At 47.4% G+C, this 15,808-nt stretch overlaps 1 protein-coding gene across 2 annotated transcripts in view; it reads right to left on the bottom strand.

Annotated features, from left to right (window-relative positions):
• The window catches only part of LOC140718044 (early estrogen-induced gene 1 protein-like), a 33,213-nt gene extending 19,394 nt beyond the window's left edge, over positions 1 to 13,819 (bottom strand). Inside the window, exons 1-2 of one of the 2 annotated variants that reach the window (XM_073031619.1) lie at positions 13,215 to 13,819; positions 2,408 to 2,523 (exon numbers count right to left, since the gene is read on the bottom strand). In XM_073031619.1, coding sequence (XP_072887720.1) covers positions 2,408 to 2,523; positions 13,215 to 13,278 — 180 coding nt within the window. In that variant the 5' untranslated portion in view covers positions 13,279 to 13,819. Of the gene's footprint in view, positions 1 to 2,407; positions 2,529 to 13,214 lie in introns of both variants that reach the window. The other variant, XM_073031618.1, reaches the window with a different exon arrangement.
• Between the last annotated feature and the right edge of the window lie 1,989 nt (positions 13,820 to 15,808).

Here is a 15,808-nt window from a genome sequence, read left to right on the forward strand (position 1 = left end):
AATTCCACAGATTCAGCATGATTTGGCTAAAGAAATTCCTCCTCAGATCTGTACCAAAGGGGCACCCTTCTATTTGAGGGTTTCCCAACCTTTTTTATGCCATGGACCAATAAGCAAGGGGAAACGCCAGGTTGGGAAACCCTGTTCTATTCTGAGGCTGCGCCCTCTGGTCCTCGACTCCCCCCGTACTGAAACATCCCTTCCACATCCACTCTATCCAGGCCTCTCCATATTCGACGGGCTTCAGTGAGATCCTCCCACTCATTCTAACTTCCAGCGAGCACAAACAATCCTTATACGTTAACCCTTTCATTCATAGATCGTTCTCATCAACCTCTTCCGGACCCTCCCCAATGCCAGCTCATCCTGTCAGAATACATGTTGTGAAATTCATTGCTGTACAGCGCAAGATATGAATCAACAGTGAAAAATAGGAATAGCAAAATAGTGTTGATGGTTTCATGAACCATTCAGAACTCTGACTGTAGAAGGCACAACGGGTAGCAAATATGCAGAACTGGACATCACCAGGGCCTGACATGATCATATTGGCTGAACAAACTAACATACACATACATAATATGCATTACATACACGGCTGGTAGCTCAAATGAGCCAGTTGCTTGAAGCAGGCTCTCACCTTGACTGGCTAACTCAAGGAAGGACAGTACTCTTAGTGAAGGATCCTCGCAAAGGAGAAACAACATTAAACTATCAGCCTATACCCTGTCTGGCAGCAGCGTGGAAGCTCCTGTCCGGCATCACAGCCACCAAGCCGAAGGAACATGTGTGTAAATTCCTGAGCCCTGCTCAAGGGGGAATTGGTAAAGGAACCAGTGGCCCCAAGCGTCAACTACTGGTAAACGAAGCAGTCATGCGAGACTTTAGGCAAACCAACCCAGGCACAAACAAGAGAAAATCTACAGATGCTGAAAATCCCAGCAACACACACAAAATGCTGGAGGAACTCGGCAGGCCGGGCAGCAGCTATAGAAAAGAGTCCAGTCGACTTTTTGGGCCGAGACCCTTCAGCAGGACCCTTCCTATATATACACACACTTACTGTAATTGATTTATTTTATCCTGTATTGCATTGAACTGCTGCCTCTAAGTTAACAAATTTCACAACACATGCCAGTGACATTAAACCAGATTTTGATTCCCAAATTACACACGATACTTAAAACACAAAGGATTTCCAAACCACAGGTACAATTCCTATAAGCTAAAACGATATACTAATGAGTTGCAGACAAACAAGTCGCTTGTCACAGACATAGAAGGCAGAGGAATTGATTTATATTCACCCCATCTTTCTGTCATTCTTCTTGATGCTTCTAGACCATTCCTAATAATGCACATGATATTTTACATTAGGTGAATATTCTGTGGACCTCAGTGTTCTTTCTTAATTAAATAATGGGCCAACGAAGAATACTGTTCACTTGTATACAAGGGGCTGAGCAAGGAATATCGGTTGGAAGTTTAACTTACTTAAACACAACTCTTTGACATCTGGAAGAGTCAGCTGCTGTGTTAGAAAGCTGAGCTTGGCAAAAACACCCCCCAGACACGAGACAGGGAATATCCATTACAACAGAAGGGTGCTACTTCTGGCCCATTAAGTAGATGAAAGCTTATAGAGTAATCCAATTCCCTCAACGAAATTGTAACCTATCTTCACCAGACTTCCATCTACTCCCCACAGATTCTACCTCTCACCCACCGAGGGCAACTTCATCATCATTGTGTGCCGTGTCGCTTGACGTGGGTGATTGTGGGCTCACGACCATGACTGTTCTTGGCAAATTGTTCTACAGAAGTGGTTTGCCATTGCCTTCTTCTGGGCAGTGTAATGACGGGTGACCCCAGTCATTATCAATACTCCAGCGATTGTCTGCCTGGAGTCAGTGGTCGCAGAACCAGGATTTGTGACAGGCACCACCTGCTCCATTGGCTTCAGATGACCCTGATCTGGGGGAGGGGGAGGCTAAGCAGGTACTACAAGGGTGACCTGCAGGCTAGCAGAGGGAAGGAGCGCCCTACACGTCCTTTGGTAAAGATGTATCTCCACTCCACCATTCCAGAGGGCAAATTACAGTGGCAAATTAGCCCACCAACTCGCATCTCTCTGGAATATGAGAGGGAACAGAAGCACACAGGGTCAGAAGGAGAAAGTGCAAACTCCACACCGACAACATCACAGGATTGGACTGGTGTGGAACTAGTATAAAAGGTTGCTCGCTGGACAGCATGGATTCAGTAGGCCGAAAGGCCGGAGATCTTCAAAGACAAAAGTGTGAAAATGGCAGTGAGGTAGAAGCTTGTTCTCGACGATCAGCAGCAGCACGGAGGGGCCGAGTGCCCGGCACCAACTGCTGTCCCTCGCGTTGAGGGGGGTACTGACCTTGCGGATAGAAAGGCGGCAGATACTGGGCTCCAGCACCCCTGTCACCGGGCTGGCGGTCATCTTGCACATGAAGCGGGATTCCTTCCCCCACCGGACACAGTTCTGGTGCACCTCTTCCCTAGGGATGGGTGAGAGGGAAGGGTGAGGGAAAAGGGCAGGACAGGAGGAAAGGGGAGGAGGAGGGAAAGTTGCAGGGAGAAGGAGAAACAAGAGATGATCAGCAACAGATACATCCGGAGCTCCTGATGTGTCCTCGTCTACATCAGTGAGACCAAGCACAGAACAAGCCACAGCTCCACATCTCGGCCATTGTAATTCCTCTCCCCATTCCCACATGACCTGTCTGTCCTCGGACTCTCCCACTGCCAAGAGCCACCAAAAACCAGAGAGACAGTGCCTCATATTCCACAATCCAATAGGGCGAGCATTGACATTGCCAACTTCTGGTAACCTGCCCCCCCCTCCTTTTCTCTTTCCTCAAGATCACCCTACACCCACTCGAGTCCACCTTCATCTCATTTCTTACCCTCCTTCCCCTCCCACTCCGTCTGCCCACCACCCACACGTTCCTCCTATTGAGTTCCTCCCTACCCAATTGGACAGAATGGGAAGTCCGACCCCACCGTCCCTCCTTCCCCTACCTCCAACTTTCCCCTATGCCTCCACAACTTTCACTACACTCCTCCCTCCCTCCACTTTTACCGTCATCTCCACCCCACCGTCTCACCTTCCCCCTCACCCTCCTCCTCACTGCCTTCTCCCGCAGTCTTCCTACCACATCTTGCCTGCAACCCCCTTCCTCCTCCTTTCCATGTTCCACCCTCAATGAGATTCCCTCATCCACAGCCCTCTACCAGCCACATCCCAGCCTCCGCTGCTATTCCCCCTCCCTTATCTGCCTATCACCACTCCTCAACTTAGATCCACACATCACCTCCCAACTCTTCCTCCATCCCTCCCCTCCCCACCTCTTAATATTGACTTTATCCACCTCCCTCTTTCAGTCCAAATGAAGGGTCTTGACCCAAATTAACATCGTGTCCATTCCCCCCGCCCCGTGCCCCCACCACAGAAGCTGCCCGAGCAGCTGAGTTCCTCCAGCAATTCAGTTTTTTCCGTCCCTCTATGTAACACCAACCCATTAATCGGCTCAGCTGGGAGATCACTCCCTTACAACAAGGAACAAGAACAATGCCTCCACTTAAACAAGAGCTACTTTGTTCACTGTGAAATACAGTCAGAGATGCAAAAATATCACAACCTCACTTTTAATTCCTCATTCTGGGCAGCCAGTGGGTTGCCTGGTTGCACCTGCCCCGGGGTGACACCTACAGGATGGCAGAACCCCTTGTACTTCCCCAATAATTTTGCTGTTTCTCCGGGGGGAATTCCCATAGTCCCACTCTATTTCAGTTTACACTGTCTTGAATAAGCAGCATTAACCACCAGGGTCAGGGGAGTCAAAGGACAGAGTGGGAATTGGAACTGGTAACCAATAGCAACCGGGCCTAGCCAGGAGACAGAATGCAAGCCAAGGAGAGAGAGGATTAAAACCCAGGCAAAGCAGCTTAATCGCCTGGAATTAACAGCAACACACTGCCTCGTGATCTCAAACCAACCCTCCAATCCCTCTCCTATGAGCTCAGTGTTTGTCAACCCAGCCAATTAGCCTCACTCCCCGCCTCAACACCCACAAATGACTTAAGGAACTCAGCAGGCCAGGCAGCATCTACCATCACTGGATTCAGGACCAGTTATTACCTACAACCATCAGGCTGCTCCTGAACCAGTGTGGATAACTTCAATCGCCACCACTCCGGACTGATTTCACAACCTACAGGCTCACTTTCAAGGCCTTTTTACAACTCATACTCTCTGTATTCTGTTTTTTCTACCCCTGCCCCTTCCATTTGCCATTTTAGCTCTCCTCTCACTCCATCGCTTCTCATCACCTGCCTCTGGTTTCCCTCCTCGTTCCCTTTTCACCATTGTCCACTCTCCTGTCCTATCAGATTCTTCCTCCTTCATCCCTTTTCCTCCTCCACCTATCCCCTCCCAACTGCTCACCTCATCCTCACCCACCCGCCTTACCTGGTCTCACCAATCACCTGCTGGCCTGACCTTCTCCATTCACCTTCTTATTCTGGCCTCTCGCCCCTTCCTTTCCAAATCCTGAAGGAGGGTCTTGGCCCAAAACAATGCCCGTTTATTCATTTCCATCAGTGCTGCCTGACCTGATGAGTCTCTCCAGCATTCTGTGTGCGTGTTGTTCTGGATTTCCCAGCATCTACAGAATCTCTTGGGTTTGTTAGATTTGTATTTGCAGTCTGCCTTCTCTTGCACACTGCGTTTATGCAGTTGCTCATAAATTCTACTGCTTTTCATATTTTCCTGTAAATGCCCGAAAGAAGTCGAATCTCTAGCTGGCTGGCAGAGGGTGACATACACACACATTGATGATAAATTTGAACTTTGCAGGGAAATGGACAGTTGATGTTCTGGGCCGAGGTGCTTTTTTACCTGGACTCCTCACTGCCACATTTATTTCTTCACCACGTGCAGGATGGTCCCAGTAACTGAAGCAATGAAGTGTCTCTGCTTAATAGCAGCTTGGCCAGAATGAAGCAGGTTTACACTCTGTCCTCTCCCCATCTGGGGCCACTGTCCCACCCGGTCCTCTCCAATGCTCCCTCTACGGTGAGCACGCACACATCTTTCGCTACTGACGCACAAAGGGATTTAAACTGCGCACTAAAGGTTGTCACCCTCCACCTAGCATGTTAAGTATATTCTGTGATCACACACAATCACATTCCCTTTTCCAGCTTCTGATGCAGATGGTGTTGACAACATGGAGCTTGTGACGATTTCCCTGAAGATTTTAGAACTGGCTTATTTGTATTTTTTTATTGAAAGAATTATTCAGTGCGCACACATTCTTGGCACTGGGCCAAAATTTGCACAGCACAAAAAGATTTTTGGGCACACCAGTCATTATAAATTAGAGAGAACATTGGTCCTCTCCCCCTCTGAGACCTGGGTGAGGGAACAGATCTCACACTGTCCTCTCCCCATCTGGTACCCAGTCGGATTAGATAACTCCTTTATCTGCATTTCAAAGTTTTTAAATCAGCAGGGAACTTTAACCCATTGAATAAACATTTTGTCATTTTCCCCAGAGAGCACAAACTGGTCGTCATTGAGGGGCATAGACGGTGAATGTGCACGGTCTTTCCACAAGACTGGCGAATAAAACACTGGAGGCCCTAAGTGTGAGGGAAGAGTGCAGAGCTGTAATAGGAACCCAGAGAGCGGTCAGCAAAGAGGATGAGCTGCCACCCGATATGATTGAGGCAGGTACATTGAAAGGCACTTGGAAATGTACACGGACAGGAAAAGGCCTAGGGACACGGGCCACACTAGCTCAGGTTGGCATCTCAATTGGAATGAATAATAAAAATTAATCCCTCCACACACACGGGCCTTCATCTGGATACAGCTGACTGTCCATTTCCCTCTAAAAGGCATTTGGATGGAGAGCTGGATGGGCAAGGTTTAGAGAGATATGAGTAACCATGGGCAGCTGGATTGGCATGGACCAGTTCTAGTCATAGAGTACTACAGCAGAGGGTCAGGCTCTTTGCCCCTTCTGGTCCGTGCCAACCCAGATCCATCGACCACATCCACTCTTACCCATGTATCCACCCAAACATCTTTTAAATGTTGCAACAGAGCCTGCGTCCAACACTTCCACTGGCAGCTCAGTCCTCCCTCTGAGTGAAGTTGTCCTTTCGCAGGTTTCCCTTAAATATTTCATATTCCTTCCTTAATCCATGACCTCTAGCTCTAGTCTCACCCAACCTCAGCAGAAAAAGACTTCTTGCTTTTCCCCTCAATCAGGCCTATCAAATCTCCTATGTTCCTGGGAGTAAAGTCCAAACCCATCAACCTTTTCCTGTTACTCAGTTGAGCTAAAGGGCTTGTTATCATGCCAAATGGCTCGATGGCACACACATACACAGGGAGTTGGCGAGAATCCAGTTTGAGACGGCCCTCTGACCCTAATGGGCCACACACTGGCTAAAGTCCGTACAGAGTGACAGTCTCCAGAGGGAGCAACTAACATTGCCGACTTGTGTACCTTCAGCAAGGCTTGACACCAGTGTAGGGGAGGCAAGAGTGGTGAGAGGGCAAAGTCTCTCCGGTTATTGTATCTGAGCTCACGCACAAGAGATAACAACACAGGGTGTGGTACGCAAGACTTTGAACCTACTCCAGAAAGGGCCTCTTTGAATGGCAGATTTTTATTACGTCTATAAAAAGGTCAATAAATTTAACTGCTTCCTTTTAACCCTATCAAAATTCTACACAACACCCCCTCTGTGAGGCACCAAGGATACCTCCCTTCCAGCCTGCAATCTCTTTGACCCCCTCCCATCAGGCAGGAGGTACCATAGCTTTAGGACAAGGAGGGTCTTTGCCCGGAATGTCAGCTGTTTATTCACTTCCATAGATGCTGCCTGACCTGCTCAGTTCTTCCAGCAATTTTTGTGTGTGCTGCTCCAGATTACGAGGAGTGCTGCTCTGGTTTGTTCTATTATTATGGATTGATATGCACTGCTGCCGCCAAGGCAACAAAATTCACCACACATGCCGATTCTGATTTCCTGCATCTGTTAGGATGGAAAATAGCTTCTACCCCAGGCTGTGAGACTGTAGAACCCCTGCCACCAGCCTTGTATGAAGCACCAGTAGTTTTATACTGTTTACTTTTGAAACTTGTGTTGTAAATGCTCCTTATGCTAAAGGTCAATCTTCTGGAAAATATTTTATTATTTGTGGTAATATTACTTTATGTGTTGTGTGTGAGTTATATTGTGTGTAATGTGTTGTGTACCTTGGTCCAGAGTAACGTTGTTTTCTTCAGCAGTATACAGAAATTTGAATGTAGGCATTCGAAGAGCAGGATTGTCAGACATTTTTATACACACAAGAGATTGTGTAAGCGTGAGCAACACACACACAAAGTGCTGCAGGAACTCAGGCAGCATCTCAGGAAGGGAGTAAATTGTTGACATTTTGGGCTGAGACCTTTCTTCTGCAGGTGCTGGAAATCTAGGACCATGGCCCAAACCATCAACTGCTTATCCTCCTCCACAGGCGCTGCCTGACTCGCCAGCATTTTGTGTCTGTTGCTCGGGCATCCATACATTTCCTTTATATATCCAAACTCTTTGGGCCATCAACAACAAATAACGAAGTCTGGCCACTGTCTCATTCCATACAATCTATGGGGTTGTGGGCAACACTGTAATGTAGCGGTCAGCGTAACACTTTACTAAGATCAGGGCTCAATTCCCAATGCTGTCCATAAGGAGTTTTTGTACGTTCTCCCCACGACTGTGTGGGTTTCCCTGGAGTGCTCTGGTTTCCTCCCACAATCTGAAGAAGTACAGCACACATTCGGGGTTAGTGAGTTTTGGGCATTTTACGTTGGCACCAGAAGCTTGGCGACTCTTGCAGGCTGCCCAGCACAATCCTCACTGATTTGACTTGACACAGACGACACCTTCGTATTGTATATTTCGATGTACGTGTGACTAATAATTCTAATCTTTTTAAGGCACTACGCCCAAGGCCAAGATTTATTTCTCATTCCCAACCGCCCTTGAGGCTACACTTGGAAGACTGCGTACTGTACCGGTCACCCTGTTATCGGAAAGACATTGTCAAGCTGGCGAGCATGCAACCTGGACTGAAAGTGTGCCTGGAAGGACAGGCTGGCCACTCTGTGTCTTTATTCCCCGGAGCACAGGGTGACGGTTTAAGTTTGTTTCTCAGACTGGTGCCCGGTGTCTACTGGTGTGCCTCAGGGTCCTTTGTTTTCTGTTATTTGGATGAGATTGCACAAGGCTTGATCAGGAAGTTTACGGATGACCACAATTAGGTGTTGCTAATAGTGAAGAATGTTCATTGTAATATTACACGAATATCTTGATCAGTTGAGGAAGTGGGAATAGCAAATGGATTTCAATACAGGCAAGTGTGAGGTTATACGGTTAGGGAAGTCAAACCAGAGTAGGACATATACTATGAAAAGTAGGGCAGTGTAGTGGAACAGAGGGACTTGGGAATACAAGTTCATTGAGAAAGGTACCACAGGTGGACAGGATGTTGAAAAAGGCATTTAGGGCACTGAACACATTATGTTGCAGCTATACAAGCCACACTTGGTGCATCATGTAGAGTTTTGTCACCCTGCTAATGAAGAAGTGGTTAAACATTTAAGAGTGCAGAACAGATGTAACAGGATGGTGCTTGACTTACAGGGAGAGGTTGGCCACTCTGATCTTTTATTCTTAGAGTGAAGGAGAATGACAGGGTGACCTCACAGAGGTTTAAAAAATCATGAGGATAAGGTGGATGGTCCTTTCCCCAGAGCTGGGTTGTTTACAACTTCTGGGCACAGAAACAAGAGAGAAGAGATTTAAAGGAGACTTGAGAGGCAACTTTACACAGAGGGTAATGAGTATCTGAAATGAGCTGCCAGAGGAAGTGGTCGAGGCGGGTACAATTACAACACTTGGATAGTTAAGTGGAGGGGAGGGGCTTGGAGAGCTTAAGAGATGAATGCAACAACAGGGACAAGCAGGGAAGATGGGTTGGGTTGAAGGTCCTGTTTCCTTGCTGCATTGGGACTTTATGGGACTAGTCCAGCTAGGAATGGGACTGAGCGTTCTGTATGCCACGTTTGGTGGATTAGTTGAGCCAAAGGGACAGTTTTCACACTGGTGACTCTAGCACCACTCCCTGCAGGTTCCCCTCCAAAAGCCACACACCATCTCCTCTTGGAAATTTGTTCAATATGAAGAATGGGCCAATGGAGCAGATAGTTACTCCACTGCCTCACTGCTCCAGCGTCCCAGGTTTGATCCTGAACTCAGGCACCGTCCGAGCGTGGAGTTTGCATGTTTCCACTGTGACTGCAGGAGCTTCCAACACCCGCTCCCCAGCCCCCATCCCCGGGTGCTCCCAAATCCCAAAGATCTGTGGATGACTGAGGTAAATGACCCCTCGTTTTTTGAGTGATAGAATCAGAGACCGAATAGGAGATAAAATGGGATTAGAGCAGAGTTATTGTAAATGGGTGGTGACAGCTGCCATGGACTCATGGGTTGGAATGGACTTGACTGCCTGTGCGTGGATGAGTGACAAAAATTGGTGGGAGAAGAAAATATGATTAGTGAGCAGGTTGATGGTCAGTACAGACAGGATGGGCACAATGGCCTGCTTCCATACAGTACTGGTGTATGAATATGTTTTTCTTCCCACAGTAGGTTTTAAGCAGAATCAAAAAGATGCTGAAATAACGGGAGGAAAATCCAGGGGACAGCACGGAAGTGTAGCCATTGTGGCACTGTTGTATTGTGCCATCTGTAAGATTGGGGTTCGATTCCCGTTGCAGTCTGTACATTGACTTTGACAGCGTAGGTTTCCTCACATTCCAAAGAGGTACAGATGGGGCAGGGTTAGTGAGTTGTGGGCACGTTACGCTGGTGATGGAAGTATAGTGAAGCTCACAGGCTGCGCAGCACAATCCTCACAATTTGACTTGATGCAAAGTAACGCATTTCACTCCGTGTTTCAATGTACATGTGACAAATAAAGCTCATCTTTAAAAATATGCTGGGAATTAGGCAGGAGGCAATGTTCAAAGGAGATATCTTTTTGTTACACACAAGGATGGTGGGTGCCTGGAATCCACGGCTTGGGCTGGTGGAGGCAGTTAAGAGCGTCTTAGGCAGGTGCATGAACATGGGTGAATGGAGGGACATGGACATTGTGATGAACGTGGGTGAATGGAGGGACATGGACATTGTGATGAACGTGGGTGAATGGGGGGACACGGACATTGTGATGAACGTGGGTGAATGGAGGGACACGGACATTGTGATGAACGTGGGTGAATGGAGGGACACGGATATTGTGATGAACGTGGGTGAATGGAGGGACACAGACATTGTGTAGCCAGACAGGATGAGAGTAATGAGGCATCACGTTACGGTAGCGTAGCAGTTAACATGACACTATTACAGCTCCGGGCATGCCAGAGTTCGGAGTTTCATTCCTACACCATTCTGTGTCTCTGTCTGTCCGCCCCATGGAATGCATGGGTCACCCTCCTCCAAGCCCCCCAGAGTACTCCACTTCCCTCCCACAGTCCAAAGGTGTAGTGGGTAGGCTAATTGGTTATTATTAATTGTCCGGTGACTAAGTCAGGGTTAAATCAGCAATATCAAGGATTGCTGTGGTGGTGTGGCTAGATAAATCATTAATAATTTCAGCACAAGATGGGCCAAAGGGCCTGTACCATTCAATCTTTCGGAATAACGAGGTCAGAGAGCATTCCTTATCTGAAACATTAACTCATTGTCTTCTCTCCATTGCTGCAAACTGACCTTCTGAGTATTCTTAAATCGAAAGCAGGGAAGGTGGACTGGGAGACTTTGGAGCCCATTCAAGTGCAGCCAGGAGCACAGAACAGCACAGTACAGACCCCTTGGTACACGGTGTAGTGCCCACATTTTCAACCTAATCCAAGATCGATCTTAACACTTGCCTCCCACATAACTCTTCATTTTCTTTCATCAACGTTCCTATCCAAAAGGATCCAAAGTATCTGCCTCTATCACCACCCCGAGTAGTTGTTAATCAACACAAAAAAGGACTGGAGAAGATTAAACAGGTTTCTGAACTCAATGCCATTTAGGATGATAAAGTGATACAGAATAGGAAGAGGCCCTTTAGCCCATTGAATCCATCCTGACCCTCCGTTACCCACCTTTACACTAATTCAACACTATTCCAGTTTTCGTTTTCCCAGCAAACTCCCCCAACCTCGAGATTCTACCGCTCATCTACACACTAGGGAGACTTAACACACATCATGTCCATTAACACACTCACGGCATATCTTCGGAATGGGTGAGGAAGCCAAAGCACCCCCGGGGGAAGCCACATGGCCACACGCAGACCGTGCCAGAGGTCGGGATGAACCGAGCCTCTGGACCGGAGAGCCGCTGCGCCACGAGGCAGTCTCGATAGTGCAGAGGGGCTCCGGCGGCCTGACAAACAACTGTAGGGATGGAAGGATTATTTCAGTTAAACACACCTTTATCACACAGTGTGGCTGGAATCTGGAACTCGCTACCTGGAGATGTGGTGGAAACGGATCCCACTGCAGCTTCAAGAAGGTAGTAGATAAAGAAAGAGCAAAGTTTACCAGGACAGGGTGGAGGGTCTGTAATTAAAATTGCTCTGGTGGAGGCCAGCACGGACATGACCACGCATCAATCCCCCTCCAACTTAGAGACACGATCCAACTTCTTTTGTCCTCTGTTTGCACTACTATACATATATAATTGTAATTTATAATTTTTAAAAATTATGTATGCAATGTACTGCTGCCGCAAAACAACAAATTTCACATGTGCCAGTGAGATTAAACCTGAATCTGATTCTGCTACCAGACCACATTGATACAAAAATGTAACCCAGTCCCACAACACACACTGCAGGAGGAACACGTCGGTCAGACAGCATCCATGGAGATGAAAGAACAGCCAGTGTTTCAGGCTAGGAACCTTCATCAGAACTTTTTATAATGCTCTTTGCATTGTAAAATACAGACTAGCATTTAAGTATTTCTGCACACTTTATTCCATATCTGTACTTTAACTCTGTTTTTATATAATTTGTTATTGTTAAATATTGTTTTTGTTGAATGTCATGCCAACACACCACAGCAAGTTCCTAACACGTACATGTAAATGTATCTGACAATAAAGTTAATCCTTGATCTTTTTATAATGTTTACAAGAAGGGTGTTTTTCATTGACAATCTCAAGGCCAAGTTTTAAGAGAGGTTGTGGGTGGAGGAGGAGTGTGGAGCGCTACTTAACCTCTCAGTCACCAGCCTCCTTTACTTGTACCATCCCATACAGCTTCTCTTGCCTTGGAAACGTGTCCCAAACAAAGACGGGAATTTGATCCCAATCCCCATGTATTGCAATGCGCTAAAACAGACAGGCGGTCTTGTCATTAACACATTGCCAGGAGTATTACTTACAACGTTCCGCCCATCAACCATCAATGGCAGCTCACATAACAATCCCAGTGAAGCCACAAAGCATCACAGCACAGGTACAGGCCTTGTACTGAACCATTTATCTGCCTAGGCCCGTTGACCCGCACCTGGACCATAGTCCTCCCATCCATGTACTTATCCAAACTGCTCTTAAATGTTGCAATCGAACAGAGCACTTTCCCCTAAATGAGGAAAAAAAACCTGCTTGCATTAATTCTAGCATCTTCCCCCTTGCTTTCGGGTCTCGACACGAAACGTCGATAGCTTATTCATTTCCAGAGATGCTGAATTCCTCCAGCCCGTTTCCCACTAATCACCTGCAAGTAACCCAAGTTACGTCGGGGGGGGGGGGGGGAGCAAAAACGGGCTGAATGGCCTGTCTTTGTGCCGTATGACTCTGCATCTACACAGAGAAGCACTGAGATCAGACTCGAACCCGACTCGCAGAGCCTCTGAGGCAGCAGTTCAACCCGCAGCGCCACTGGGCCGCCCCAGTTTACCGTGCGGAGGTTATCTGCCCCTTCCTCTGCTACACCGACTGTAGAGTCGTGACAGGCGCTACGATCGCTTATTCCAACATCTTCGGTTAGGGATCGACATTTTCCACCAGTTGAGGAGCAGAAATAACAAGGGCAGTTTTTTTAATCTCTCTCTTACCTGGAGGATAGGTCGCTGAAGGTTCCACCGTGGAGGAGGCGAATCTTACAGAAAAGTATCCCATTAACGAACGGCACGGCCGAGAGCTCTTCCAGGGTCAGGGTCACCAGGAACTTAAACTTCTTTTTCTTCATGAGAAACGCCATGGAAAGTGAACGGCCCAAATCTCACGCAGAGCAACCGGTCTCTGTGTTACACCCTTAAGACTCCCCAATTTCAGACCAGCTGAAAATGTAGCGGGGAAATAATCTCTAAACCCCTAAAGACAAAAAAAAAATCCGATCGACGAACTCTCGTGGATGGGTTTTGAGAACAGTTTTTAGGCTACCAAGGAACACACATACACCAGCTAAAACCGGTTTAGCTCTTTCTCTTCTTACCCGAGATGAAATCTTTATATACAAGAGCCCTGGCTATTTATATGTAGAAAATGCCCTTGGACGCGAGTCATGTCGATTCCTCTTAAGATTGGAATTGACATGAGCATCAGTGGCAGTTATTTTTTCTCTCCTTTCACTTCTTCCCGGCTCGGCGGTGAGTCACCACACAGTTTGCCGGACTCTTCCCCCGTATCACGACCGCCAGTGTAACAGCGTGATGTCCCACGTTTCACCAACTGGGGCTGGATTTCACGCCAACCCCGCCCTCCCGCTCTCGCTATTGGCTGTGGAGACACCGACGCAGTGCCGTCGCCGCCGAAGCCCTGGCTTCTGACTGGCTCAAGGGGAACGTCAGTCAATACAGGGATTCAATCGCAGAAGCTGGTTTGTGAGTCAAGAATCTGATCAGCGGTCAACCGCCCACCTTTAGTAATTTAACCCCAATGCGCTATTTCTTGTGAGTTTGTGCAGAATAATCCGAGACACGATCAGAGGTGGAAAAATACAACATTATTAACGTTTCTGGTAGATATTTTTTTCCACGGCGCAATAGGCACAAAACAGGTCAGGCAGCAACTACAGAAGGGGAATAAACAACCGACGTTTCGGCCCGAGACCTTTCATCAGTAGTCAGAATCAGGTTTATTATCACCGGCATCTGCAGATTTTCACGTTTGTGATTTAATATCACCGGCATATGTCGTGAAATTTGTTAACTTAGCAGCAGCAGCACATGATAAAAATGGGAGAACATAAACGAATCACAATGCGTATAAGTGTTAAATAGTTAATTTAAAACAGCAGTGCAGAAACAGAAGTAATGAAAAAGTGAGGCCGTGCTCATGGGCTCAACGTCCAGTTAGAAATGTTTATTCCTCTCCAGAGATGCTGCCTAATCTGCTGAGTTCCTCCAGCATTGTGTGTATGTTTTTTTTTCTGGATTTCTAGCGCCTGCAGAATCTCTAGTGTTTATGATTTTCTCCTCAGGTTAGTCCAGACAATTACATTAAACAAATCCATCCAGGACTCGTACATCAAACTCGGTCGGTGGACAATTTATTAACCGCCCCTGACCGGGAAACTCGTGAATAAGAGACTGCGGAGACGGACCTGACATGAAGGGTCTCCGCCCTCCACACGGATGCTGCCTGATCCAGCGCCTTTGTGCGATAAGTCCCAAGTTGTGACTGGCCTGGCGAATTAATTAACCGGCCAGAGATGTTGACTTTGCCCCCTTCATCCGGGTGCTTCCGGTCCCCATTCCAGATGTAGCTTTTGGGACGGTGGGAACCTGTTTATCGTTGAATTTTGAAAACGAATTGATTTCAGCTGGTGTCCGCCTATCCACGTGCACGGAGGACTAATAACGTGTGCATACCTCTGTGAAATCCTGCCGGTGGTATGGCGCATTCCAATGCCCTCAGTCAGCGGGGTGGTATCTTGTGACATTCCGTCAGGAGCTAGTGACTTTGCCCTGTCGTAGCAACGCCACTGGTGTCGGTGTGTCCTGGCATTGTGACACGTTTGCAGCCCATTGCACGAGTAGGGAGGTGTTGAAGGCATTCGGCGGATCGGGTAACACCTACGGAGGGAAATGGACAGTCGAGGTTTCGCGTCGTCATAACGATTGGAAAGGAAGAGGGCAGAAGCCAGAATAAAAGGATGGGGAGCGAGGAGCTGGAGGGTGACAGGTGAGAGGTAGGAAGTGAGGGGGGTCTATGTGAGAAGCAGGAAGGCGATAGGTGCAGAGTGAGAACGTAGTGTTTCAGCTCTATAAATCCCCGTTAAACCACACTTGGAATGTTATGTTCAGTTCTGGTCACCTCATTATGAATAGGACGGAGAAGCTTTAGAAAAGTTACAGAGGAGATTTACCAAACTGCTGTCTGTTTTAGAGAACATGTCTTATGGGTTGAACAAGGTAGTGTTTTTCCTTTGGAGGGAAGGAGGATGAGGGGTGACTTGATAGAGGTGTACAAGATCTCATTTCTGCATCTCATGTTTTTGATATTTATTGCTTTTTTTTGTATTTTCACATTTTAATGTTTGTTGCACGTTGGTTGTTCGTGCATCAATGGTCTCCGGGGGCCATCCAGGCCTTGAAGGGCTGCTGTGAGGTTACTGACTGGAATGTGCTTCGTGAACCATATGGGGAGGACGTTAATGGACTTACCGACTGCATCACTGGCTACATCAACTTCTGTGCGAACACTG

The sequence above is a fragment of the Hemitrygon akajei genome, chromosome 2 (genome assembly GCF_048418815.1).
Source record: "Hemitrygon akajei chromosome 2, sHemAka1.3, whole genome shotgun sequence".
NCBI lineage: Eukaryota > Metazoa > Chordata > Chondrichthyes > Myliobatiformes > Dasyatidae > Hemitrygon > Hemitrygon akajei.